The following is a 26637-nucleotide window of genomic DNA, read 5'->3' as shown; positions in this document are numbered from 1 at the left end:
ACCATTTATTTAGCATATGGCCCTCACACAGATATTTATAATTTACACAGTCATAAAGTTAGTGTCTTTTTATGACATCAGATCCTGTCTGTAGTGACTGACTCATCTACAAGAAAGAAACTATAGGCGTCATTTACTCACCAAGGCACAGTGTGCAAAATATTGTCCTGCTCAGTTCCTATTGGGAGACCCATACCCAACCTGGAGCTGCCAACTCACTGCACCATTTCCCAGACCAGCTACCTGACCCCACCTGGAAGGGGTTAATTTTTTCTGTGGTTTAACTGCGCTTTCTCGCATAGTGCCATGGGTATTGCTTATGGTCTAGAGCATGTTGCATTATCAGTAGTATTTTGTAGGCAGTAGCAGTAGTAGCAGCAACAGCAGTAGTAGTAAACCCCGTTTACTAATCACTCAGCCTTCATTACACACACACCAGATAATTGTTTATCAAATGATAATTACCTGCATTAAAGGGGTTGTTCACATTCCAAACACTTTTTTTTTCTTTTTTTAGTGGTTTTCAAATTGTTCCCCAGAAATAGAGACTTTTTTCAATTACTTTCAATTATTTATTTTTTACCGTTTTTCCAAAATCTAAGTTTAAAGTTGAATGTTCGTGTCTCTGGTGTTTGAGTCTGGCAGCTCAGTAATTCAGGCGCAGACTCTGAACTGTTACAATTTTGCAACATTTAGTTGATACATTTCTTAGCAGCATTTCTGGAGTATTAGCAACTATTGTATCAATTCTAACAGCTGCCTGTAATAAAACCCAGGGACAAAGATAAGAAATGTATCAACTAAATGTATCAATTTAGAACAGTTTACAGGGACGGCGACCCCCCTCCCAGAGCTGCTTCAGAAGGTAAAAAATGACACTTGACACTTCAATATTAGAAAAACGGTCACACATAGCAAATAGAAAGTCATTGGAACAAGTCATTATTTCTGGTGATCTATCTAAAAATAACTAGTTGCTTGAAGGCGAACCACCCCTTTAAGGGCAGGACTCAACAGATGATTCCTGCGCGATCTGACGCGCTGCGCAAAAGAGCAGGCGTCACGTCGGATATGACGGAAATAAGGTAAGTAATGCTATTGTGAGATCGTGTCGCATTGTTGATGCGACGCGACACGACTGTTGGATGCAGATGCAGCATGCAGCGTCTGCATCCGACAGTCGTGTCACGTCACATCAACTCTACGACACGATCCGACAATAGAAATCGTTGGTATACATTGAAAAAAACACCAAGACAAATTAAACTTTAAAATCGCAAAGCCTTTATTAAGAAATAACTCGATTTCTGGGTTGCTCGATTTCTCCTCCCTGGCTATCTCCTATAAGGAAAGCAGGTAGGAGAAATCGAGTGCCGCACGATGGATCACCAGATCACCTTTTCTAAAGAGGAGCGCAATCAGAGTTTCAGTAAGCTATTTCTTAAAGACTTTTTAAAGTTTAATTTGTCTTGGTGGTTTTTTTTCAATGTATACTAACGATTTTTTTTTTTTTTTAAATGTTGATGAGGACATATCAGTACAAATCCGGTTGAGCTGTCAAAAGCGGGACTGTCCAGCTCAAAAAGGGACAGTTGGGAGGAATGCAACTGCCATGTTTGTTTCACGTCATTTTGGGCGCAATGGGGCATTGAATCTGATGCAATTGCACTTGCTGTGCCAAACCGTTTTGCCGAAAAGTAATTAAATTGCACATACAATCGATGTAGTTGCCCTGGATGTTTTCAGAATCTATCTGGCACCATTTCTAGTGTTCGACATGTGAGTGATGGGCATGTGCTTTTCTTTAGCCACAACTGCAGTGTAGTCAATGGCCGGAAAGCAGGATTTACAGAAGGCAGGAAGGGCTGAGCAGTAGCAAACACAACTATACACAAGTGGGAAGAGCACATTTTGATGCAAGTAACTTTAATGAAAGCCGTTTTATGTGCAACTGACTGTGGGGAGAAAAGAGCAATTTCCCACTGCATTTGCAGTCAGAAACGCGCCCTAATGCTCATTAGTTCATTAGAATGTATTTCATGGTGGTGCAATAGTATAGTAATGCTTAGCAAGTATTTGCAGAGGACTTCACACTGGAGGCAGGAGGGTGTGTGTCACCAGTATTTCATTCCACTTGGGCCTCGTACCAGGGCCAGAACTAGGGGAAGGCACCACAGGCAAGTGACAAGGGCGCAAAGCTTGGGGGGCGCCAGTGCACGGTTACGTACGTGCGTCCTCAGTTGCGCACGGTTACGCACACGCGCGTCCTTGATTACGCACGTGCGTCCTTGGTTACGCATGGTTACGCACACGCGTCCTCGATTACGCACGGTTACGCACGCGCGTCCTTGATTACGCGCAGTTACACACACGCGCCCACCATTGCGCACAGCTGCAGCAGGGTCCAGAAGTGGCCCCTGGCCAGCTGGGTTACCTGGGGCAACTGACAGGCCGAGCACTGCCTCGTAGAACGATATTTCCTTTGTCATCTTATTTAAATGAGGCTTCCTTTCAGTAAACACAGGTAGAAGTAAATTCAGTTTAGAATGGAACGTACAAGAGGCAATATACGATTTCTGAATTCCTTACCCTTCTTCAAGTATCATATGCGTGTCTATTCACTTATTCTGCAGTCACCCAGTTTGACATTTAAACTGGTTGCTAGGGTCTCCCTCTGCCTAACAACCAGCTAGGGGTTCAAGTGGCAGATTGGAAGATACATAGGAAAGCATTTGAATAAAATCATGAGGTGCTAAATTTCCCACTAGATGCACTGATTTTGCACCGTGAGCAATTGGATTCCAAGCTGTGATGCTGAATTCGCCTTTTGGTTCCGCACACTCCCAGGCAAATCACCTCTATAAATATCTTGCACTGAAGGATACCATGTCAGGCAGCAGTATTAGCAAGGTCAGATTGTCAAAGGGCTGCCATTATTTAAAATACGTAGTTATAGTCAGACTTAGAGACTTACAGTAGTTATGATTACTGTACGATTAAATAGCCATTGTGTATCAGTTATGCACATCTGATTAAATATCACATGGGTTCAACAGTATAAATTATTACATAAACAGCCAATAAAACCATGTAGGCAAATATCCCATGTAACCATTTATTTAGCATATGGCCCTCACACAGATATTTATAATTTACACAGTCATAAAGTTAGTGTCTTTTTTGACATCAGATCCTGTCTGTAGTGACTGACTCATCTACAAGAAAGAAACTATAGGCGTCATTTACTCACCAAGGCACAGTGTACAAAATATTGTCCTGCACAGTTCCTATTGGGAGACCCATACCCAACCTGGAGCTGCCAACTCACTGCACCATTTCCCAGACCAGCTATCTGACCCCACCTGGAAGGGGTTAATTTTTTCTGTGGTTTAACTGCGCTTTTTCGCATAGTGCCATGGGTATTGCTTATGGACTCTAGAGAGCATGTTGCATTATCAGTAGTATTTTGTAGGCAGTAGCAGTAGTAGCAGCAACAGCAGTAGTAGTAAACCCCGTTTACTAATCACTCAGCCTTCATTACACACACACCACATAATTGTTTATCAAATGATAATTACCTGCATTAAAGGGGTTGTTCACCTTCCAGACACTTTTTTCAATTTAGTGGTTTTCAAATTGTTCCCCAGAAATAGTCTGGCAGCTCAGTAATTCAGGCGCAGACTCTAAACTGTTACAATTTTGCAACATTAGTTGATACATTTCTCAGCAGCATCTCTGGAGTATTAGAAACTATTGTATCAATTCTAACAGCTGCCTGTAATGAAACCCAGGGACAAAGATAAGAAATGTATCAACTAAATGTATCAATTTAGAACAGTTTACAGGGTCGGCTACCCCCCCCCCCTCCCAGAGCTGCTTCAGAAGGTAAAATATGACACTTGACACTTCAATATTAGAAAAACGGTCACACATAGCAGATAGAAAGTCATTGGAAAAAGTCTTTATTTCTGTTGATCTATCGGAAAACAACTAGTTGCTTGAAGGTGAACCACCCGTTTAAGGGCAGGACTCCACAGACGATTACAGCGCGATCTGACGCGCTGCGCAAAAGAGCAGGCGTCACGTTGGATATGATGGAAATAAGGTAAGTAATGCTATTGCGAGATCGTGTCGCAATGTTGATGCGACGCGACACGACTGTTGGATGCAGGTGCAGCGTGCATCGTCTGCACCCGACAGTCGTGTCACATCAACTCTTCGACACTATCCGACAATAGAATTCGTTAGTATACATTGAAAAAAAACACCAAGACAAATTAAACTTTAAAATCGCAAAGCCTTTATTAAGAAATAACTCGATTTCTGGATTGCTTGATTTCTCCTCCCTGGCTATCTCCTATAAGGAAAGCAGGTAGGAGAAATCGAGTGCCGCACGATGGATCACCAGATCATCTTTTCTAAAGAGGAGCGCAATCAGAGTTTCAATAAGCTATTTCTTAAAGACTTTTTAAAGTTCAATTTGTCTTGGTGGGTTTTTTTTTCAAAGTATACTAACAATTTTTTTAAAAAAAAAAATGTTGATGAGGACATATCAGTACAAATCCGGTCGAGCTGTCAAAAGCGGGACTGTCCAGCTCAAAACGGGACAGTTGGGAGGAATGCAACTGCCATGTTTGTTTCACGTAATTTTGGGCGCAATGCGACATTGAATCTGATGCAATTGCACTTGCTGTGCCGAACCGATTTGCCAAAAGTAATTAAATTGCACATACAATCGATGTAGTTGCCCTGGATGTTTTCAGAATCTATCTGGCACCATTTCTAGTGTTCGACATGTGAGTGATGGGCATGCGCTTTTCTTTAGCCACAACTGCAGTGTAGTCATTGGCCGGAAAGCAGGATTTACAGAAGGCAGGAAGGGCTGAGCAGTAGCAAACACAACTATACACAAGTGGGAAGAGCACATTTTGATGCAAGTAACTTTAATGAAAGCCGTTTTATGTGCAACTGACTGTGGGGAGAAAAGAGCAATTTCCCACTGCATTTGCAGTCAGAAACGCGCCCTAATGCTCATTAGTTCATTAGAATGTATTTCATGGTGGTGCAATAGTATAGTAATGCTTAGCAAGTATTTGCAGAGGACTTCAGATTGGAGGCAGGAGGGTGTGTGTCACCAGTATTTCATTCCACTTGGGCCTCGTACCAGGGCCAGAACTAGGGGAAGGCACCACAGGCAAGTGACAAGGGCGCAAAGCTTGGGGGGGGGCCAGTGCACGGTTACGCACACGCGCCCTCGATTGCGCACGGTTACGCACGCGCGTCCTTGATTACGCACGGTTACGCACGCGCGTCCTTGGTTAAGCACGGTTACGCACACGCGTCCTCGGTTACGCACGGTTACGCTCGCGCGTCCTTGATTATGCGCGGTTACGCACATGCGCCCTCGATTACGCGCTCCATTGCGCACAACTGCAGCAGGGTCCCGAAGTGGCCCCCAGCCAACTGGGTTACCTGAGGCAACTGACAGGCCGAGCACTGCCTCGGAGAACGATATTTCCTTTGTCATCTTATTTAAATGAGGCTTCTTTTCAGTAAACACAGGTAGAAGTAAATTCAGTTTAGAATGGAACGTACAAGGAAAACGAGGCAATATATGCAAGCAATCGATCTGCATTCCTTACCCTACTTCAAGTACCATACGCGTGTCTATTCACTTTTTCTGCAGTCACCCAGTTTGACACTTAAACTGGTTGCTAGGATCTCCCTCTGTCTAACAACCAGCTACGGGTTCACATGGCAGATTGGAAGATACATAGGAAAGCATTTGAATAAAATCATAAGGTGCTAAATTTCCTGATTTTGCACCGTGAGCAATTGGATTCCAAGCTGTGATGCTGAATTTGCCTTTTGCTTCCGCACACTCCCAGGCAAATCACCTCTATAAATATCTTGCACTGAAGGATACCATGTCAGGCAGCAGTATTAGCAAGGTCAGATTGTCAAAGGGCTGCCATTATTTAAAATACGTAGTTATAGTCAGACTTAGAGACTTAGTTATGATTACTGTACGATTAAATAGCCATTGTGTATCAGTTCTGTACATCTGATTAAATATCACATGGGTTCAACAGTATAAATTATTACATAAACAGCCAGTAAGACCATGTAGGCAAATATCCCATGTAACCATTTATTTAGCATATGGCCCTCACACAGATATTTATAATTTACACAGTCATAAAGTTAGTGTCTTTTTATGACATCAGATCCTGTCTGTAGTGACTGACTCATCTACAAGAAAGAAACTATAGGCGTCATTTACTCACCAAGGCACAGTGTGCAAAATATTGTCCTGCTCAGTTCCTATTGGGAGACCCATACCCAACCTGGAGCTGCCAACTCACTGCACCATTTCCCAGACCAGCTACCTGACCCCACCTGGAAGGGGTTAATTTTTTCTGTGGTTTAACTGCGCTTTCTCGCATAGTGCCATGGGTATTGCTTATGGTCTAGAGCATGTTGCATTATCAGTAGTATTTTGTAGGCAGTAGCAGTAGTAGCAGCAACAGCAGTAGTAGTAAACCCCGTTTACTAATCACTCAGCCTTCATTACACACACACCAGATAATTGTTTATCAAATGATAATTACCTGCATTAAAGGGGTTGTTCACATTCCAAACACTTTTTTTTTCTTTTTTTAGTGGTTTTCAAATTGTTCCCCAGAAATAGAGACTTTTTTCAATTACTTTCAATTATTTATTTTTTACCGTTTTTCCAAAATCTAAGTTTAAAGTTGAATGTTCGTGTCTCTGGTGTTTGAGTCTGGCAGCTCAGTAATTCAGGCGCAGACTCTGAACTGTTACAATTTTGCAACATTTAGTTGATACATTTCTTAGCAGCATTTCTGGAGTATTAGCAACTATTGTATCAATTCTAACAGCTGCCTGTAATAAAACCCAGGGACAAAGATAAGAAATGTATCAACTAAATGTATCAATTTAGAACAGTTTACAGGGACGGCGACCCCCCTCCCAGAGCTGCTTCAGAAGGTAAAAAATGACACTTGACACTTCAATATTAGAAAAACGGTCACACATAGCAAATAGAAAGTCATTGGAACAAGTCATTATTTCTGGTGATCTATCTAAAAATAACTAGTTGCTTGAAGGCGAACCACCCCTTTAAGGGCAGGACTCAACAGATGATTCCTGCGCGATCTGACGCGCTGCGCAAAAGAGCAGGCGTCACGTCGGATATGACGGAAATAAGGTAAGTAATGCTATTGTGAGATCGTGTCGCATTGTTGATGCGACGCGACACGACTGTTGGATGCAGATGCAGCGTGCAGCGTCTGCATCCGACAGTCGTGTCACGTCACATCAACTCTACGACACGATCCGACAATAGAAATCGTTGGTATACATTGAAAAAAACACCAAGACAAATTAAACTTTAAAATCGCAAAGCCTTTATTAAGAAATAACTCGATTTCTGGGTTGCTCGATTTCTCCTCCCTGGCTATCTCCTATAAGGAAAGCAGGTAGGAGAAATCGAGTGCCGCACGATGGATCACCAGATCACCTTTTCTAAAGAGGAGCGCAATCAGAGTTTCAGTAAGCTATTTCTTAAAGACTTTTTAAAGTTTAATTTGTCTTGGTGGTTTTTTTTTCAATGTATACTAACGATTTTTTTTTTTTTTTAAATGTTGATGAGGACATATCAGTACAAATCCGGTTGAGCTGTCAAAAGCGGGACTGTCCAGCTCAAAAAGGGACAGTTGGGAGGAATGCAACTGCCATGTTTGTTTCACGTCATTTTGGGCGCAATGGGGCATTGAATCTGATGCAATTGCACTTGCTGTGCCAAACCGTTTTGCCGAAAAGTAATTAAATTGCACATACAATCGATGTAGTTGCCCTGGATGTTTTCAGAATCTATCTGGCACCATTTCTAGTGTTCGACATGTGAGTGATGGGCATGTGCTTTTCTTTAGCCACAACTGCAGTGTAGTCAATGGCCGGAAAGCAGGATTTACAGAAGGCAGGAAGGGCTGAGCAGTAGCAAACACAACTATACACAAGTGGGAAGAGCACATTTTGATGCAAGTAACTTTAATGAAAGCCGTTTTATGTGCAACTGACTGTGGGGAGAAAAGAGCAATTTCCCACTGCATTTGCAGTCAGAAACGCGCCCTAATGCTCATTAGTTCATTAGAATGTATTTCATGGTGGTGCAATAGTATAGTAATGCTTAGCAAGTATTTGCAGAGGACTTCACACTGGAGGCAGGAGGGTGTGTGTCACCAGTATTTCATTCCACTTGGGCCTCGTACCAGGGCCAGAACTAGGGGAAGGCACCACAGGCAAGTGACAAGGGCGCAAAGCTTGGGGGGCGCCAGTGCACGGTTACGTACGTGCGTCCTCAGTTGCGCACGGTTACGCACACGCGCGTCCTTGATTACGCACGTGCGTCCTTGGTTACGCATGGTTACGCACACGCGTCCTCGATTACGCACGGTTACGCACGCGCGTCCTTGATTACGCGCAGTTACACACACGCGCCCACCATTGCGCACAGCTGCAGCAGGGTCCAGAAGTGGCCCCTGGCCAGCTGGGTTACCTGGGGCAACTGACAGGCCGAGCACTGCCTCGTAGAACGATATTTCCTTTGTCATCTTATTTAAATGAGGCTTCCTTTCAGTAAACACAGGTAGAAGTAAATTCAGTTTAGAATGGAACGTACAAGAGGCAATATACGATTTCTGAATTCCTTACCCTTCTTCAAGTATCATATGCGTGTCTATTCACTTATTCTGCAGTCACCCAGTTTGACATTTAAACTGGTTGCTAGGGTCTCCCTCTGCCTAACAACCAGCTAGGGGTTCAAGTGGCAGATTGGAAGATACATAGGAAAGCATTTGAATAAAATCATGAGGTGCTAAATTTCCCACTAGATGCACTGATTTTGCACCGTGAGCAATTGGATTCCAAGCTGTGATGCTGAATTCGCCTTTTGGTTCCGCACACTCCCAGGCAAATCACCTCTATAAATATCTTGCACTGAAGGATACCATGTCAGGCAGCAGTATTAGCAAGGTCAGATTGTCAAAGGGCTGCCATTATTTAAAATACGTAGTTATAGTCAGACTTAGAGACTTACAGTAGTTATGATTACTGTACGATTAAATAGCCATTGTGTATCAGTTATGCACATCTGATTAAATATCACATGGGTTCAACAGTATAAATTATTACATAAACAGCCAATAAAACCATGTAGGCAAATATCCCATGTAACCATTTATTTAGCATATGGCCCTCACACAGATATTTATAATTTACACAGTCATAAAGTTAGTGTCTTTTTTTGACATCAGATCCTGTCTGTAGTGACTGACTCATCTACAAGAAAGAAACTATAGGCGTCATTTACTCACCAAGGCACAGTGTACAAAATATTGTCCTGCACAGTTCCTATTGGGAGACCCATACCCAACCTGGAGCTGCCAACTCACTGCACCATTTCCCAGACCAGCTATCTGACCCCACCTGGAAGGGGTTAATTTTTTCTGTGGTTTAACTGCGCTTTTTCGCATAGTGCCATGGGTATTGCTTATGGACTCTAGAGAGCATGTTGCATTATCAGTAGTATTTTGTAGGCAGTAGCAGTAGTAGCAGCAACAGCAGTAGTAGTAAACCCCGTTTACTAATCACTCAGCCTTCATTACACACACACCACATAATTGTTTATCAAATGATAATTACCTGCATTAAAGGGGTTGTTCACCTTCCAGACACTTTTTTCAATTTAGTGGTTTTCAAATTGTTCCCCAGAAATAGTCTGGCAGCTCAGTAATTCAGGCGCAGACTCTAAACTGTTACAATTTTGCAACATTAGTTGATACATTTCTCAGCAGCATCTCTGGAGTATTAGAAACTATTGTATCAATTCTAACAGCTGCCTGTAATGAAACCCAGGGACAAAGATAAGAAATGTATCAACTAAATGTATCAATTTAGAACAGTTTACAGGGTCGGCTACCCCCCCCCCTCCCAGAGCTGCTTCAGAAGGTAAAATATGACACTTGACACTTCAATATTAGAAAAACGGTCACACATAGCAGATAGAAAGTCATTGGAAAAAGTCTTTATTTCTGTTGATCTATCGGAAAACAACTAGTTGCTTGAAGGTGAACCACCCGTTTAAGGGCAGGACTCCACAGACGATTACAGCGCGATCTGACGCGCTGCGCAAAAGAGCAGGCGTCACGTTGGATATGATGGAAATAAGGTAAGTAATGCTATTGCGAGATCGTGTCGCAATGTTGATGCGACGCGACACGACTGTTGGATGCAGGTGCAGCGTGCATCGTCTGCACCCGACAGTCGTGTCACATCAACTCTTCGACACTATCCGACAATAGAATTCGTTAGTATACATTGAAAAAAAACACCAAGACAAATTAAACTTTAAAATCGCAAAGCCTTTATTAAGAAATAACTCGATTTCTGGATTGCTTGATTTCTCCTCCCTGGCTATCTCCTATAAGGAAAGCAGGTAGGAGAAATCGAGTGCCGCACGATGGATCACCAGATCATCTTTTCTAAAGAGGAGCGCAATCAGAGTTTCAATAAGCTATTTCTTAAAGACTTTTTAAAGTTCAATTTGTCTTGGTGGGTTTTTTTTTCAAAGTATACTAACAATTTTTTTAAAAAAAAAAATGTTGATGAGGACATATCAGTACAAATCCGGTCGAGCTGTCAAAAGCGGGACTGTCCAGCTCAAAACGGGACAGTTGGGAGGAATGCAACTGCCATGTTTGTTTCACGTAATTTTGGGCGCAATGCGACATTGAATCTGATGCAATTGCACTTGCTGTGCCGAACCGATTTGCCAAAAGTAATTAAATTGCACATACAATCGATGTAGTTGCCCTGGATGTTTTCAGAATCTATCTGGCACCATTTCTAGTGTTCGACATGTGAGTGATGGGCATGCGCTTTTCTTTAGCCACAACTGCAGTGTAGTCATTGGCCGGAAAGCAGGATTTACAGAAGGCAGGAAGGGCTGAGCAGTAGCAAACACAACTATACACAAGTGGGAAGAGCACATTTTGATGCAAGTAACTTTAATGAAAGCCGTTTTATGTGCAACTGAGTGTGGGGAGAAAAGAGCAATTTCCCACTGCATTTGCAGTCAGAAACGCGCCCTAATGCTCATTAGTTCATTAGAATGTATTTCATGGTGGTGCAATAGTATAGTAATGCTTAGCAAGTATTTGCAGAGGACTTCAGATTGGAGGCAGGAGGGTGTGTGTCACCAGTATTTCATTCCACTTGGGTCTCGTACCAGGGCCAGAACTAGGGGAAGGCACCACAGGCAAGTGACAATCGCGCAAAGCTTGGGGGGGGCCAGTGCACGGTTACATACGTGCGTCCTCAGTTGCGCACGGTTACGCGCACGGTTACGCACACGCGTCCTTAATTACGCACGGTTACGCACGCGCGTCCTTGATTACGCACGCGCGTCCTTGGTTACGCACATGCGTCCTCGGTTACGCACGCGCGTCCTTGATTACGCACGGTTACGCACACGCGACCTCGATTACGCGCAACATTGCGCACAGCTGCAGCAGGGCCCCGAAGTGGTCCCCGGCAAGCTGGGTTACCTGGGGCAACTGACAGGCCGAGCACTGCCTCGTAGAACGATATTTCCTTTGTCATCTTATTTAAACGAGGCTTCCTTTCAGTAAACACAGGTAGAAGTAAATTCAGTTTAGAATGGAACGTACAAGGAAAACGAGGCAATATACGCAAGCAATCGATCTGCATTCCTTACCCTACTTCAAGTACCATACGCGTGTCTATTCACTTATTCTGCAGTCACCCAGTTTGACATTTAAACTGGTTGCTAGGGTCTCCCTCTGTCTAACAACCAGCTAGGGGTTCAAGTGGCAGATTGGAAGATACATAGGAAAGCATTTGAATAAAATCATAAGAGCTGCCATTATTAATAGCAATGCAGAACTAGTTTGTTGGAGCACAAAAATAACTGGGGGTTATTTACTAAAACTTGAATTAATTTTTTTTATTGAAGTCGACCTTACTCCCACCCACAAATTTTACTCATTTATCAATTCTCGAAAAAGTCAGATTGAAAAACCATCAAGAGTCAGAGCAACATAATTGAGTCAAATTCGAGTTTTCCTCTTTAAAAACCATAAAAAATCTAGGTTTACTAAATAGGCCCCTTAGGCTCATATTTATTATAATAAAATATGTGTGAAACACACAACAAAATGACACAATGTTTCCGATCAAAATTCTTGAATGGGTTAATGTTAATTGTGTTTTTCTTGCGTCTAAATGATGCACAATATTGTAATTGCCCAAGTAGGCCAGTCCTTCATAGACATATGTTACCTCTGGTTGTGCAGGGAGCAGGTTGGAACAGATCAGCTTGGATGAGCAGTGTGGTATTGCCAGTCCCACTGGTCCACATGTGAAACCCAGAGCCTGGAAGGTTATATTAGCTTCTGGTGCATGAGACATGGCCAGTGACAAATATGTATATATGTATATATAAATTCGATTACAGTAGAACCCCCATTTTAGGTTTCTCAGGGTACCAGAAAAAAAAATAGGGGAAAATGTAAAATCAGGGAACTGCATTATATATTGGTGGGAGCACAAAATGTAAAATGAGAGGAAACTTAAAATCAGGGGATGTAAAATGGAGGTTTCATATTATGATTGAGCAATAAGGGGACAAAAATGGGCTCTTTACTCTGCCATTGACTTATCAAGGTCTATGTCTTATTATTGTATACTGCTATATAATTGTATAATGCTTAAGGCTGAGACACACAGGCACCCGGGAAAAAACAGCATCAGACAGATAGAATGCCCCAATACTTGTGAATGGAAAGCAGCACCACATCTACTCTACATGAATCACTGACAGATCATTTGACGACATCACCAAACGAGCGGATCTCTCCGTGTATGGCCACCTTAAGAGGCATCCCTCACTACTTATAGTAACAGGGGGTAGTTTATGGAAAGAGGGAAATCTGCACTAAATAAGTAAAAGACCCTGCTTGTATTGAGTAACCAGGAGCAGTCAAGAATTCAGTCATTTTTACTGGGACATTTGTCTGGTCTAATAAAACTGTAAAGCGCTTATACTTATATACAATATATCCGTGCTCCAAAATCAAAGACATTAAAAAAACTTAAGACAATGGACTGGGTGTTTTGCATTTATTAACAATGAACAGAATTTGAAGCACAAACCAAATTATTCAATTCCTTAAAAATCTCCAATAGGACATATGATATAAAAATGTAGTCCAGAGCTCTATATCATTTGGAATGACTGAAAATACCAAGACAATTAATAAAAAGGTATGATTACACCATTATTTACACTATTGTGTTTGTGTGGCGAATACAGTGGCATTATCCTGCATATAATTGGCTTACACAGGCCACCAATGATGCTGTGGAACATGGACAAGCTACTCCTCTCTGTGATAAGCTCAAGTCTTACTACTGAATGGCCTGAATATTCCTAGAGAATACTGTGACATCATCATTGCAGGAGGCTGATAGAGAGAAGATAGAGTTTTACATTCACGTACATAAACACAAGCTGTGCTCTTCATATCCTGACTAAACTGAAAACTGAAGAGACAATGTGTGTTTGGCAGGTTTTCTGGTAAAGCTCAGTTGCTGAGCTACAAATCCCAGTATCCCCAGTGGGCCACAGGATGGATATTCCTGTCCTACAGCAAAGCCAAGGATTTCTGACTTACGTACAGTAAAAGCATACACAGAGGGCATCAAGTAATGTATAAAAAGCAAGCTTGGCCTATGCATCTTGAGGACACTAGTATACAGTAGAAGCAGTGCTGTTTATAGTTTATTATACAGGGTTTATCTGCAGAGGGAGGAGTCTTTTGTTTCTAGTGTCCTGCCTCCTAGTGGTGGAATCTATACCTGTAGTCCCCCAAGGCAACTATTCACAGGACTGTTTTTCCACTTATTCAAGGGCAAAGTGGTATTGCATGCAAGAGGTATTTCATTTTTACAATGACAATAATAACAATTAACAAACCCATATTAGCATAATTCATTGGTTTCAGTAACATAATTGTCTCATTGGTTGTGCCAAATGCCCTGCCCAAATGACATCATGCTACTCCGTCTCATCAGCAGCCACACCAACGTATACATTCCTACAAAGCAACTGCACTCACTTTCCATTATAATATTGCACTTTAAAAGAAACAAGTAGCAATGTACATACAACCTGCTGTTGAGCTGCACATTCTTTACTCACCCTTAAAATCAACAAGGAAATATTCAAGGAGATATAACAGAGTTTTTAAATGTAAGTTGTGGCAACAAACCGTAATATATCTAGGCAATATAGATACATCTCTGATTTTAAATCTGTGCTTCATAGTCACAAATACAGATGAATGATTGCCTTATAAATTTCACTACCTTAAATTTAGGATTCAAGGGATATGAATACACATTGACATTTGTGTAAATTTTGCTTGGCTTATGTTACAATGTAAAGGAAAAGCTTCCATACTAGTGCAGTAACACATAACAACCAATATAGTGTTGTGGGGGCTCTTCATGTTAGGCTGAAAGCAGATGTCTAGTTGCTATGAGTTACAGTTTTTACCCCATGTTAGTATATCAAGCGCAACATGAGAAGGATATATATGCAGAGACAAGCCACCATCTTCCCACATACCCTTTGTTGGGGGCAACTCTAAGCATTTTGTTGCCAAAATTAGAAATCTCAGTATTCTAGGCATTAGCCTATAACCTCATTTTGGGAAAAATAAAGCAAGATTTGCACTTGCAATAAAAGAAAGACCAAATGCATGAAAAGGAGAGAAGAAAAGTAGCAGCCATGATGAGTGCTGGGAGCAGGTATTTAGAATCACAAACATAACAAACAAACATAACAAAGACAATCATTGGCAGGAGTTTCCGATTTATAAAAAAAATATCAAGACTTTCTCTTCCCTTCAGCACTGAGAATCCTCAGGTTTTCAAAAGACAAGCAATTGTTTTGATGTATCACGTTCTAGCAATGGCATCCCAGTGTGTTTGCATTGAACCGCATGGTTAGGTATGTAGTTGTATGTAAGTAATCTTTTCTTAAAATGAGGAATCTGGGAAATATCCCTGAAATTCATGATGTTGTCCAGTCCAGGCTACCTTGTTTATCTGCACATATGAGAACTTCATGCTGCAGCCTCACATCTTTGACTGAACAAGACTTCAACAATACTTGGGTCTGCCAGAGTCGAAATGTCTCCCAAATCCTTCTCATTTCGAGCGATTTGCCTGAGAACTCGTCGCATTATTTTTCCTGGGAAGACAAAAACCAAGAGATATATTTTGTGTGATACCTGGCACTATACTTATATGGTAAACCTAAATGCGCTCTGTACAGGAATGAGCCAAGTCTATGTACATTCAACTGTGACAATAGGTTTTACAGAAGAATCACTTGGACTTAATTGATTGAGTTTAAATAAAGTAGTAAAAGAACAGATCAGCCGATGTTCTGCCCCTGACAGCAATCGTACGAAAGTTATGTCCGACAAAGCTGGTGACAGTCTCCCTCTGAAAATCGTCAGATCGGCCATACATGCAGAGATATTATCAGCAGCCAACAGAAATCTTTTAACCTGTCTGATTGACTGAACGACCGGCATGGCATGACAAATGTCGAGATACTCCACACACGGTCCGAAAATCGTATGAATCGAGGATCTTTGCGTCTATGGCCAGCTTTAGAGCTGGTCTCTCTTCCCAAGGTAGATTGGTTATGTCTCCCTATTATACCTCCTCTGCTTCCCTCGTTAATCACATGTGTAGGCAATCTTCAATTAGACTGATCATTGAGCTCCCTAGCCTGATCCTGCCAGTTTGCTGTTTGAATCCTTGCCTGGTTCCTACCTGCCTGTTCCCGATACCTTATCTTGTTGCTAGCGCTTGTCCAGTTCCCTGCCTTACTTCTTGTGGATCTCCAGGTTTGACCTTGGCCTGTTCTTTGGATTCCTCCTTGTCTTTAGCCTGTCCAGTCCTCTGTCTGTTTGTTACATTCTCCCGGTTTGCCGCCATCCCAGACCTCTGCCTATATTACTGATTTGTTTGTTTGTCACCTGCCTCCAAACACTGACCTGGTATAAGGACTTGTGTATCTTCTGATACCTTACACTGACCCTGCTATATTGTCTTTCTTTAATAAAATCACTAACTTAACATCATCAAGTCAAACACCCACTTTACCCATGTTATGCAGCACATAGGCTCCTACGAGCCAGCTATAGATGATATATTTTGTCTCATTTATTAACAGCAGGAGAATTACTGGGCTCAAATGTGGTATCAGCGTTGTAGCACCCGACACCCACTAAATGTGACTAATATACAAGGTGCAGTAAGAACCTGTTCATTACATTTGCCTTTGATCACCTGTTCATCCCTGGGTTCCCTTTTCTCTCAGAATCCACACGTTATTTTTAAATTATTACCTAAACTGACAGCATGTAAGAGATGCCCACAATTATTCCGAACTATGTCCACGTTTACATTTGTTGGCAGACTGTGTGGCCTGCCGGTACGCTGTCCAGTGAAAAAAATGCTGCATTGCAACTAAAAGATACCATGGATTGCGCCTGTTATACAACTTGCAGTTTGCCTGCTGCAAATACATTTAGTATTTTAAACTAAGACAAATAGATTTTTTAGCTATAAATATGTACACAAACAAGTGTTCCAATACTTGCTGAATTGTAAAATATGAAAAGATGTAGCTGCAAAGTTTGAGATTTTACATCTATTTTTTTCCAATAATGGATTCAATTCAGTGAAAAAAAGGTTCATCGCATCATGAATGAAATTCAATTTGAGATACAATTCAATTCAGAAAAACATCTCACTGTTTATCACGTGAAAACTCTATTGAAGTCTATGGAAAAGAAACTGGTACTGTATTGAGAAAAGTGTTTTCTCCTCAAACTGAATCTCTTTCATGACTTTTCACATGATAAACAATGAGATAACTTTCACGCACTGAATTGAATCTGGCCCAATATGTGAATAAATGATTGAATACTAACCCCACAATACTACACATGGTATCTTAAATAAGGGAGTTTGTACTATAATCTGTACCTGATCTGGTTTTCGGCAATCCAGGAGCATTCTGGATGAAATCTGGTGTTGCGATGGGTCCAATCTTTTCACGTACTGCAAGTGAACAATATGAAAATGGAATTATATTACTGTGGACATAGTTTCTGTCTATCAAGATAATATTTGGGATACCAGTTTGATTTTCCAAAAAAAAATTTCCATAAAAGGACAGAATCCTCCTTTCTAACAAGTTCAAGTGTGGTCAAGTAAACTGGATGCAATGTTGCACTTACTGATGTCATTCATGACCACCACATTTAACAATACTCACTGCACTTTTACATAGTGGTGCTAAGCTCTACTGTATTGGGGGAGTTACCAACACCCTAAATATGGTGGCAACTGCAGGGTAGCATTAATTCCTGCAACAGACTTGCATTAAAGCAATCCAGATGCACAATCCAGACTCTGAAACTATCACACACACAATTACATTTGTTTTGATGCATCTGGTGGATGCAGCTTGACCACAATGATGTTGGAATATTGAGACAAAAGTTACATTGTGGGTGAAAACATAGTGTGAGTTCCTTAAGATTTCTGGTATATATTTCAGTGTATTTTGTAAAGAACTGCAGACAGTTTGTAGTTCTGTCCCATAATAACATCCCCATAAGCTTAAAATCTAAACCATACATGTACAAGTGAAATTGGAAATGACAAAAGTTTCTTAAATGCCCACCTTGCTTCTTCACCTCTTCGGCAATCCGTTCTGTATATTTAATGCCATCTTTTAAAATGATGAAGCAGTAGAGGCATTCTCCCTTTACCTGGTGCGGGCGGCTCACAACTGCAGCCTCTGCCACTGCTGGGTGCTCTGTCAGGGCTGCCTCCACCTCTGCTGTGCTTAACAGGTGTCCTGCAAGTTAAATGCACGGACAATTCAAGATCCATCTTTCCTAATTACAATGTGGCAAAAATGCTATTTCATATTTATTGTTATAACTTATCACTATGTATGTAGTCACAGAGCTAGATTTATGGTTACCAGGCTTCTTGAATGCTTTATTTAGTAACCCTACAAAACAATGAGGGTTACAGTATGTTATCTAAGATGCAACATTTGCTGCAATTCTCATTGCCTATAGCCAATCAGCAAGCAGCATTTACTAGACACAAAAGCAAACATCTCATAAGTACATGTACATATCTGGTGCATGACAAACATTTATAAACCCAATTTTGTGCAAATCTGAATATAAAAAGTGAAGTGTGGATCAACATTGTACCACAATATTGCCTTTGCTTAACAATAAACTGTAGCACTAATATCTCTGGTGTTATTATATTTAAATGAAATGCATTTTTCTTTATCCCTATTCTTTTTCTTTTCTTGTTATCTTCCTTGTTGAGTGTTACCAAAAGAGGGTACTCCAAAATAAAGATTTATATTGGTTTGACTTGGTGGAATATATATGGCGTGAGATCATTCAATTCATTTATTCTGGGCTGACGGACTAAGGAATCGCAGGAGCTACCCACACCCCATTGGCAACATTGTGGGGAACAAAAGGGATCTCACCAAAACACACCAAGGCCACTTATTTGTTCTTGATGTTTGCCATGCAACCAGCTCTTTCATTGGATGTTTAAATAAATAAAATAACACAATGAAAAAGAAATAACAAGTAAGAAGAGAAGGGACGTAATAATAAGGCATATATTACATAATAGGACTCTTAAAACTATAACAAGAGAGCAGAAATGAAGGAACATGTCATTGGTTTTTTTCTTCTGCATTTTTGAAGAACATCGAAAACATGGAAAAAGTAACAGAACGGGAATAGGGGAGATAAACATTAGGGGGATAAGTTCCCCTGTGACCACAATTGGTGTTAAAGGAGAAGGAAACAAAAAATAAAATCTAGTTCATTAGGTCTGGCATCAGGCCCCCTCCTCAAACGCCACATTAAAAATGGTCATTTCATAACTGCTTTTGTGCACAGGTGTCTTGAAGTTTCCCTGCTGTTTAAAGTTCGGTGCCGCCATTTTCAAATAGGCGCATCACTTCCGGTTAGGCAGATGATGATGTTGAAAGGAAAAAAAAAACAGGACAAAGTATCTATTTAAAATAAAGGCATGCATATTTTCCTTTATTAATCTGCATTACTACAGACCTCAGTCAGACAGACCCGAATGGTGGCTTGCTTGATATATGGTTTAGCTCTGCTCCCCAGCTCCTGCGCTCGCTGACAAACTGTAAATTAAAACCAGAGCGAACGCAGGAGCTTCAAAGCTTCCCTTTGTTTCCAAGCTATGAGGAAGCAGGAGCGCGATTGGAGCTTGATTTAGTGAGGCGGGGCAGAGAGGTCAGCAAAGACGAATGGCTGCATCACATGGTCGCAACCTCATTGCTTGACAGGGAACCTACTAGATCATCGTGCGCATGCGCAGGGCACTGCTGGGAACTATTGCGCATGCGTGTGCCCTATTGAGCCTGATTTCCGGACTGCAGCATGGGTATGCTTTTATATACATGTTTCAACTTTTTAAAAAAACCATTGCAGCACAAAGGTTAATGAAAGAATTAATGAGGGAATGCTTGGTTGTAAAGGGATATGCTTTTCATGGTCAACACTTAGAGCTTAAGTTGATTTTAGACTTTCCTTCTCCTTTAATAAAGTTGTGTATTCTAGATCATCGGCAGGCTGATGTTTTTCTTGCTGACTACCTAGAATCGACATCATTGGCAGGGAAAGGGTTAAAAGCAGCACTGTAGCATTTAGCATCAGAATGTTTCTTTTACTATACCTGAAACATTAAGCATGTCATCAATCCGTCCTGTAATCCAAATGTAGCCGTCTTTGTCCCTTCTGCAACCTGATACATAACAGATACAGCATGAAGTAAATATCACACGTGTCTGTGATCACACAAATAACAGTGCTGCTGCATACATTGATTATCATCCGCTCTACCCTGTACGATGCTGTCTATCTCCTGAACACAACGACACTATTGCTCACAGTAAACATGTTGAGGCTCAGTTATCGCTAAGTTAAAAGAAATGTATCATTTGTGCAGCCTTGGAAATTCAAATTCTACTTAAAAAAATACAATTCTATATACAGCACAGCTACAGGTACACAATATGTTCCAGATTATCCAGAGATCTCCAAAATATGGCAATGCTATATAGCCCTATTTACTGATTAGCATAAATGCATGTTTATAGCAAAGTGTTTCTTTTGTTTTATGCATTTAAATGTCTTTAATGGTTTTAGTTTCCTTAGGACAGTGACAGACAGGGACGCTTTGTCAACTGTGGGAAATCTCCTTTGCCAGGGGGAACAAAGCACCTAAATATACCTGCCTCTCCCTATCATTTCGAATTGTTGCATATAAAACACTTTACGTGCAGAGATTCTAATGAATGTGGAGGTATTTTTGGGAGCTTTGTGGCGAGATTTTCTTTGGGTGATAACATTTCACATCTGTCATGACCCTAAAGGTCATAGATACACAGATATTATGTAAACTAATTTCCATACGATATTCGGTGTGTTATGGTGGGAGACGAGCTGATTGATATCATTATTAACATGTATTTATAGCACTAGCACTGTAAAGTAAATGTGATTATACAACTAAATCACATGAATTATATACATAAGACATATGGAGTTACATACATCACAATCAATACAGGTACAATATTATTATTAACATGTAATATTATTATTAACATGTCATATTATTATTAATATGTAATATTATTATTAACATGTAATATTATATCGGCAAAAGACTTGGATGTCGGCTCCTTGATCGCCCCAGGCGGAGCATTTTGATTGGGCACTTTTGAAGGCCCCTGAACACCGCCCACTGTTAGAGCTGAAATGTCAGATACAGGTAGAATTCTATTGTTTCTACCTGTATATCTGACGATTCAGCTCTACATGGTGTATTAAAACTATAAATTTTTTCCAAGAAAGATTGTAATTGTACGTCTATGTCCACCTTAAGGAATGATGCTCCAGAGCATAGACCCCTCTTCTGGAAATATTCAAGCATACTGGATAAAAGATCCCATGCCTATATGGAAGCAGGGACCACTGACATGGAAATACGGTTATAATTCAGATGCCCAAATAATGAACTGTAGCACAGAACTGTGTTGTTCAACCACCTCATACAATTCCCTAAAGCGTTTCATCATAATTTGAGAACCAAGCAAAGCCCTTTCTGCAGGGAAGTTCTTACCATCGCCTGCTACGTAATACCCAGGGAATTTTTTGAAGTAGGTATTTTCATAGCGTTCGTGGTTTCCATAAAGAGTTCTCATTATTGATGGCCATGGCTGCTTGAATACCTGCATTACAAATTGTTCCCACATTAATATCTGAAACACTTTATCCTATAATTAACATCATAACGTGCAAATCATAGTATTCATTATATCAGATAATTAAAGGTTTACTATGTAGATAAGTAGATAAGTCATACATAACTTCATAATTAACTTGTATTTACAATGTGACACTGTATCAACCCATTAGTAGTTAATTTATCATAAGGCTTATTTATGCACTTGTTTGTTTTGTTGATTTTTTTTGTTAACTTTGTCTACTTTTTAGATATGTATAGCGTAAACTATGTATTATATATAACACACACACACATATATATATATTATTTATTTATATGCACATTATTATATGTTATATACTATTAATGATAGACTATATCAACTCTTTTAGACTTAATTTAATCTACAGATTAAATGCAACTGTGCAGCTATACACATCATTTTCCAAAGATAAATAACACCATCTCTGGGAATAAGATCTGTGAAAATGATTTAATAAAGATGAATGGGGAATATAATTCTAAGTGGGAAAAGGTTTTGGTAGCTTCAGTCTATTCTAATGCTGTGATGAATCTGTGTGCTTGATCAGGTAAGTAAGATGCACTGGCTCTGTCTGACCAAATCATATCCCAATCCACCCAAGTCTCAGATTGTTTGATAAACCTCTTTTCATCTTTCAACACAGAGAAATTCATCTGTGTGATGTAAATGTATTATACCATGGTTTCTTTAGAATATTTTTCCCTGTGTGTTAATAATGTTAATGGTGGGGACATGTACAACAGATGCATCACATATTCATGCACTTTGGCTCATGGACCAGAGGCTCTTCAGGAATTACTGTGGAAGTAGAGAATGAACGACACCATTTGTAAAAGAGAAAATTGGAGAGACAAAGGAAACAAAATACAGACATGACGAAAATAGACAACTGACATATTTAATATAACATAGCTAAATATATATTTATTTATATTATGATTTAGGCTACCAGATGCCAGATGGGGGTGATTTTGTTCCGTGAATAAATATTCTCCAGGAATCAGTTAATCTGCTAGCCTCTGCTCCCTTCTCTGTCTGCACCCTAAGGCACTGCATAGGCCTTATGCAGACAAAAAAAGTGGATTTTGGTTAAAAAATGCATACTACACTCCATGGGGTATATTTCTCAAAGAGTGAAGATAGATGTCAGAGTGAATTTCCCCCATCTTCAATCATTTCTATGGGATTTTTAAAGAGTACTCGGTTTATCAATGGGTGAATGTGAAGGTTCATCCGTTGATAAATATGCCTTTCAAAATCCCTTAGAAATGAATTGATAGTGCAGGAATTTCACTCTAGAGGACTGTGGTGATCTCTAACTTCACTCTTTGATAAACATACCCTTATGTATCTGCACCTAGGTCAATAAAGTGCCTCTCTGTGCAGACACATGAATGAGTAGAGATGATTGTCTGATTCTTGGCCAGGGTTTATACACAAGTCAAAATCAGCCCTGTCTTACAGTAGCCTTCTTGTGTAAAAGTTTATAACAGAGTTCATCTAACGCTAATGCCAAATCAGGATCTTTCTCCATCAGCGTTTATATGCAGACAGAGAAACAACCTTGTTTGTCATTAGCCCAAGTGTTACCAAGGATTTTCTTTTGGAATCTGCTTACCAAGTAGCCCTCAGCTTCCCCTTCTAACTCCTTTCCATGTTCATTCAGAACAGCAGGGACAACTCCGAAAAAAGGAAAGGTCTGTAAAAAGCAGAAATGTAACCCATGGTCAGAAAAGTGAGGGCACTGGAAACAAAAGGCAAGAACACTCTAAACCAGTGATCCCCAACCAGTAGCTCGTGAGCAACATGTTGCTCTCCAACCCCTTGGATGTTGCTCTCAGTGGTCTCAAAGCAGGTGCTTATTTTTGAATTCCTGGCTTGGAGGCAAGTTTTGGTTGTCTAAAAACCAGGTGTACTGCCAAACAGAGCCACAATGTAGGTTGACAATCCACATAGGGGCTACCAAATGACCAATCACAGCACTTATTTGGCACCCCAAGAAAATTTGTCATGCTTATGTTGCTCCCCAACTCCTTTTTCCTGCTGAATGTTGCTCACGGGTTCAAAAGGTTGGGGATCCCTGCTCTAAACCAACCAATTAATAGAAAACACTGCAGTGTATGGTGATCGAGGATTTGGCTTTCAAACAATGTTACCAAACACTGATATTTGTATTTATTTGTTATTCACTACGATCTGACCAATGTAAATATTAAGAACTGTATGTTTATTCTGCTAATGCTTTATTTTCCCTAAGCTTCTGTGAAGGTATCACTTGTTCAACCTGCAGTTCTTTTTCTGACTGGCCACAAGCTCCTTGTCACCACCCACAGGATAACTGTTTATAATTCCATAAAAGGTCTAAAGAGGACATTATTTGGTAGGCTAGGGTGTGTGATGTGGCATCACATGGGGTAGATTTCTGCATGAAACACGTGTTTCAGTGCTGAAATTCACCTGGTCTGTGCTCTAACACCAAGATGCCGTGCCTATCTGTGCACAGTGATGCTGGGGCAGGAGAAAGAGGATGACATGGCCCTAATACTAGGAATGCACTGAATCCACTATTTTAGGATTCGGCCGAATCCTTTGTGAAAGATTCAGCCGAATACTGAACCAAATCAGAACCCTAATTTGCATATGTAAATTAGAGAAATGGGGGGGGAGAGCAGTGCAATGAAAATTCACGATTTTTTGTATTCAGTTTGGCCAGGCACTTGGATTCTGCCGAATATGAATCCTGCTAAAAAAGGCAGAATCTTGGTCCAATCTTGAACCAAATTCTGGATTTGTACCAAAATAGTTTACTTTTTATTTTTTAATTACACTGTTTACTTTGCAAATAATTCACTCTACCATTTAAAACAAATGTATTTTTTAAGCTTTAATATTGCTGTGGAGTCATCTCAGTGCTTTGTGCCTGATCCTGAGTTTTGAGAAGCAGCCAGCACTCCAGGATGGAACTGCTTTGCGACCAGCTACTGTTTCTCCCATTTCCATTGTATTATACCACGACCCTGGGAAACTGACAATATGTCTAGCCCTATGCCAAATTTCAAACTTAAAGATTAAAACATCTGTTTGCTCTTTTAAAAAATGGATTACAGTGCAGAATTTTGCTGGAGCAGCACTATTAACTCATGCATCTTGAAAAAAACATATTTTCCGACGACAGTATTCGTTTAATACTGCAGGTGGAATCTGTAGTAGCGTCACAAAATCTTTGAAGAAGGGAAAGTAAAAATAATGGCATACTGGTGCTTAAAAAATTTTTATGCTCATTTCTTTTGAAAATCTATTATGGGTAACTGCAGGAAAGTTGCAGCACAGCACTAGCTAAAAGGGTTTGTAACCAGTGCTGAGTGTGACCAATACAGCTTCACTGTGTGTTATTATGTCACTAGTTTCTGACTCATGTAACATCTACACAGAGGAGTAAAAACATTTGTGCTAGAATTGCTAGTAATACAAGGATGCCCAACCTGCGAGCCTTCACTACAAAACTGAATTAACCGCTCTTTGTCAACTTTTGTTGAGTTTTAGATTCTAGTATATAGGCAATGCACCAACTCTAGCTTATAAAGTGTGTGCGTGAATATATATATTGAACACAAAGATGGTAACTGACACTGTGACAAGTGAAACCTGACACAGGGTTCTGATAAGGGTGATTATGGGTTATTATGCAGAGGGTTTTTTGTATGCACGTGGTTTATAAATACATGCACCACCAGTGAGCTAATAGAGCTGTAGCAACGTTATCAGTCATCAAGTCATTAATATGGATACACCAATGTAACAACACATACAAGTGGGTATCTAAACGGGGACTGCCTATATAAACATAAATAAGTGAGAATCCAACCATGGATATAGTGCTAGGGTATATCATATAATTGTAGGGGTTTGAAATTATTTGGGGGGCAGTAAATTGTCTATAGTCGCGGTTTAATGGGTTAATAAGGCCACTGTTGTGGTTATTCGATTTTGTATGATCGTGAGATGGAGACCCCAGGGCCCAACAATTTTTAAACATCTACTCAATTTTCGACATATGATTAACACTGGCAAAAGTATTATCCTGCTTAATAAGGGAGAATATAAGGAGGAGTTACAATGTTACCAAAACGATAATTGTGTTACATATTGTCATGTTGTTATCATGAGTTGCTACTATGTTACAGATATAAATGAACCATTTGGACATTGTTTAAATATAAGTAAGCTCTGATTTTAAAGTTATGGATTATTTGTTAGATCTTCAATGTGCAGTTTAAATGATCGTTGCTGGGGTCGTGACATGGAACGTACGTCACGATAGTTGATTTCCCGCCAGTACGTGTATATAAATCTGTTTTACTGTGTGGGTGGTACTTTGAGAAAGGCCCTTGGTGGGCCGAAACGTCAGTCCATAGTTCTACAATAAATGATTTAGTGTGAACCATTTTCAAAAACCCACCAACAGCTAAAAGGTGTCTGGGAGTGCAAGCTTTTGTAGATCAGTATAAAAACTGGTATTGTTTACAAAGACTACAACAGATTGAATGAGACTTTGATTACACAACAGGAAAAAATGGCTAAAACAGCAGCCAAATATACAGGCCTTCTGCATCAAATCAAACTTTTTTATATGTACAGTATAGTACAATAGTACAATAGCATTAATTGATTGGTCAAGATAAATTACTCATTTTAATTGTGTTGTTACTTGCACTTTAAACTATCCGTAGCACAAATGCAAAGTTGACATCCCTATTAGGCCTTAAGGAAAAAGTACTGAATAAACTGATTCTTCTCTCTATTCCACAACTAACTGCAATACTTACAGCTGATCCAGGTTTCAGAGGGGTAGCAGCAGGCAAGGGAGTTACCACATGACCACCCTGAAGAAAGAAAACAAAGAGATGTGTTTAACTTTAATACATCTAAATCACATCCAGATGGAAAATCCTCAAAATGACCCATGCAAAGAAGTAAAGAGGTATGCTTGTGAGAATTTATGGGCCAGAAAAACTGAAATCATTGCCAACAGGGTTGTGATAATTCGATCGTACCATATAAAAAGAGGAACAGAAAAAAGGGGGAATTAT

General features: G+C 40.2%; 1 protein-coding gene across 2 annotated transcripts in view; it reads right to left on the bottom strand.

The window, feature by feature from the left end:
* Window positions 1-13210: 13210 nt before the first annotated feature.
* The window catches only part of acss2.2.L (acyl-CoA synthetase short-chain family member 2, gene 2 L homeolog), a 35041-nt gene continuing 21614 nt past the window's right edge, over window positions 13211-26637 (bottom strand). For both annotated transcript variants that reach the window (XM_018266438.2, NM_001091984.1), the window contains 7 exon segments: window positions 26374-26430; window positions 23166-23246; window positions 21400-21508; window positions 19948-20016; window positions 17879-18055; window positions 17176-17250; window positions 13211-15361 (listed from right to left, as the gene is read on the bottom strand). In XM_018266438.2, coding sequence (XP_018121927.1) covers window positions 15234-15361; window positions 17176-17250; window positions 17879-18055; window positions 19948-20016; window positions 21400-21508; window positions 23166-23246; window positions 26374-26430 — 696 coding nt within the window. In that variant the 3' untranslated portion in view covers window positions 13211-15233.

The sequence above is a fragment of the Xenopus laevis genome, chromosome 6L (genome assembly GCF_017654675.1).
Source record: "Xenopus laevis strain J_2021 chromosome 6L, Xenopus_laevis_v10.1, whole genome shotgun sequence".
Lineage (NCBI taxonomy): Eukaryota > Metazoa > Chordata > Amphibia > Anura > Pipidae > Xenopus > Xenopus laevis.
Note: the sequence above shows the minus strand (reverse complement) of the source record. Positions and strands in the feature narration are given on the sequence as shown.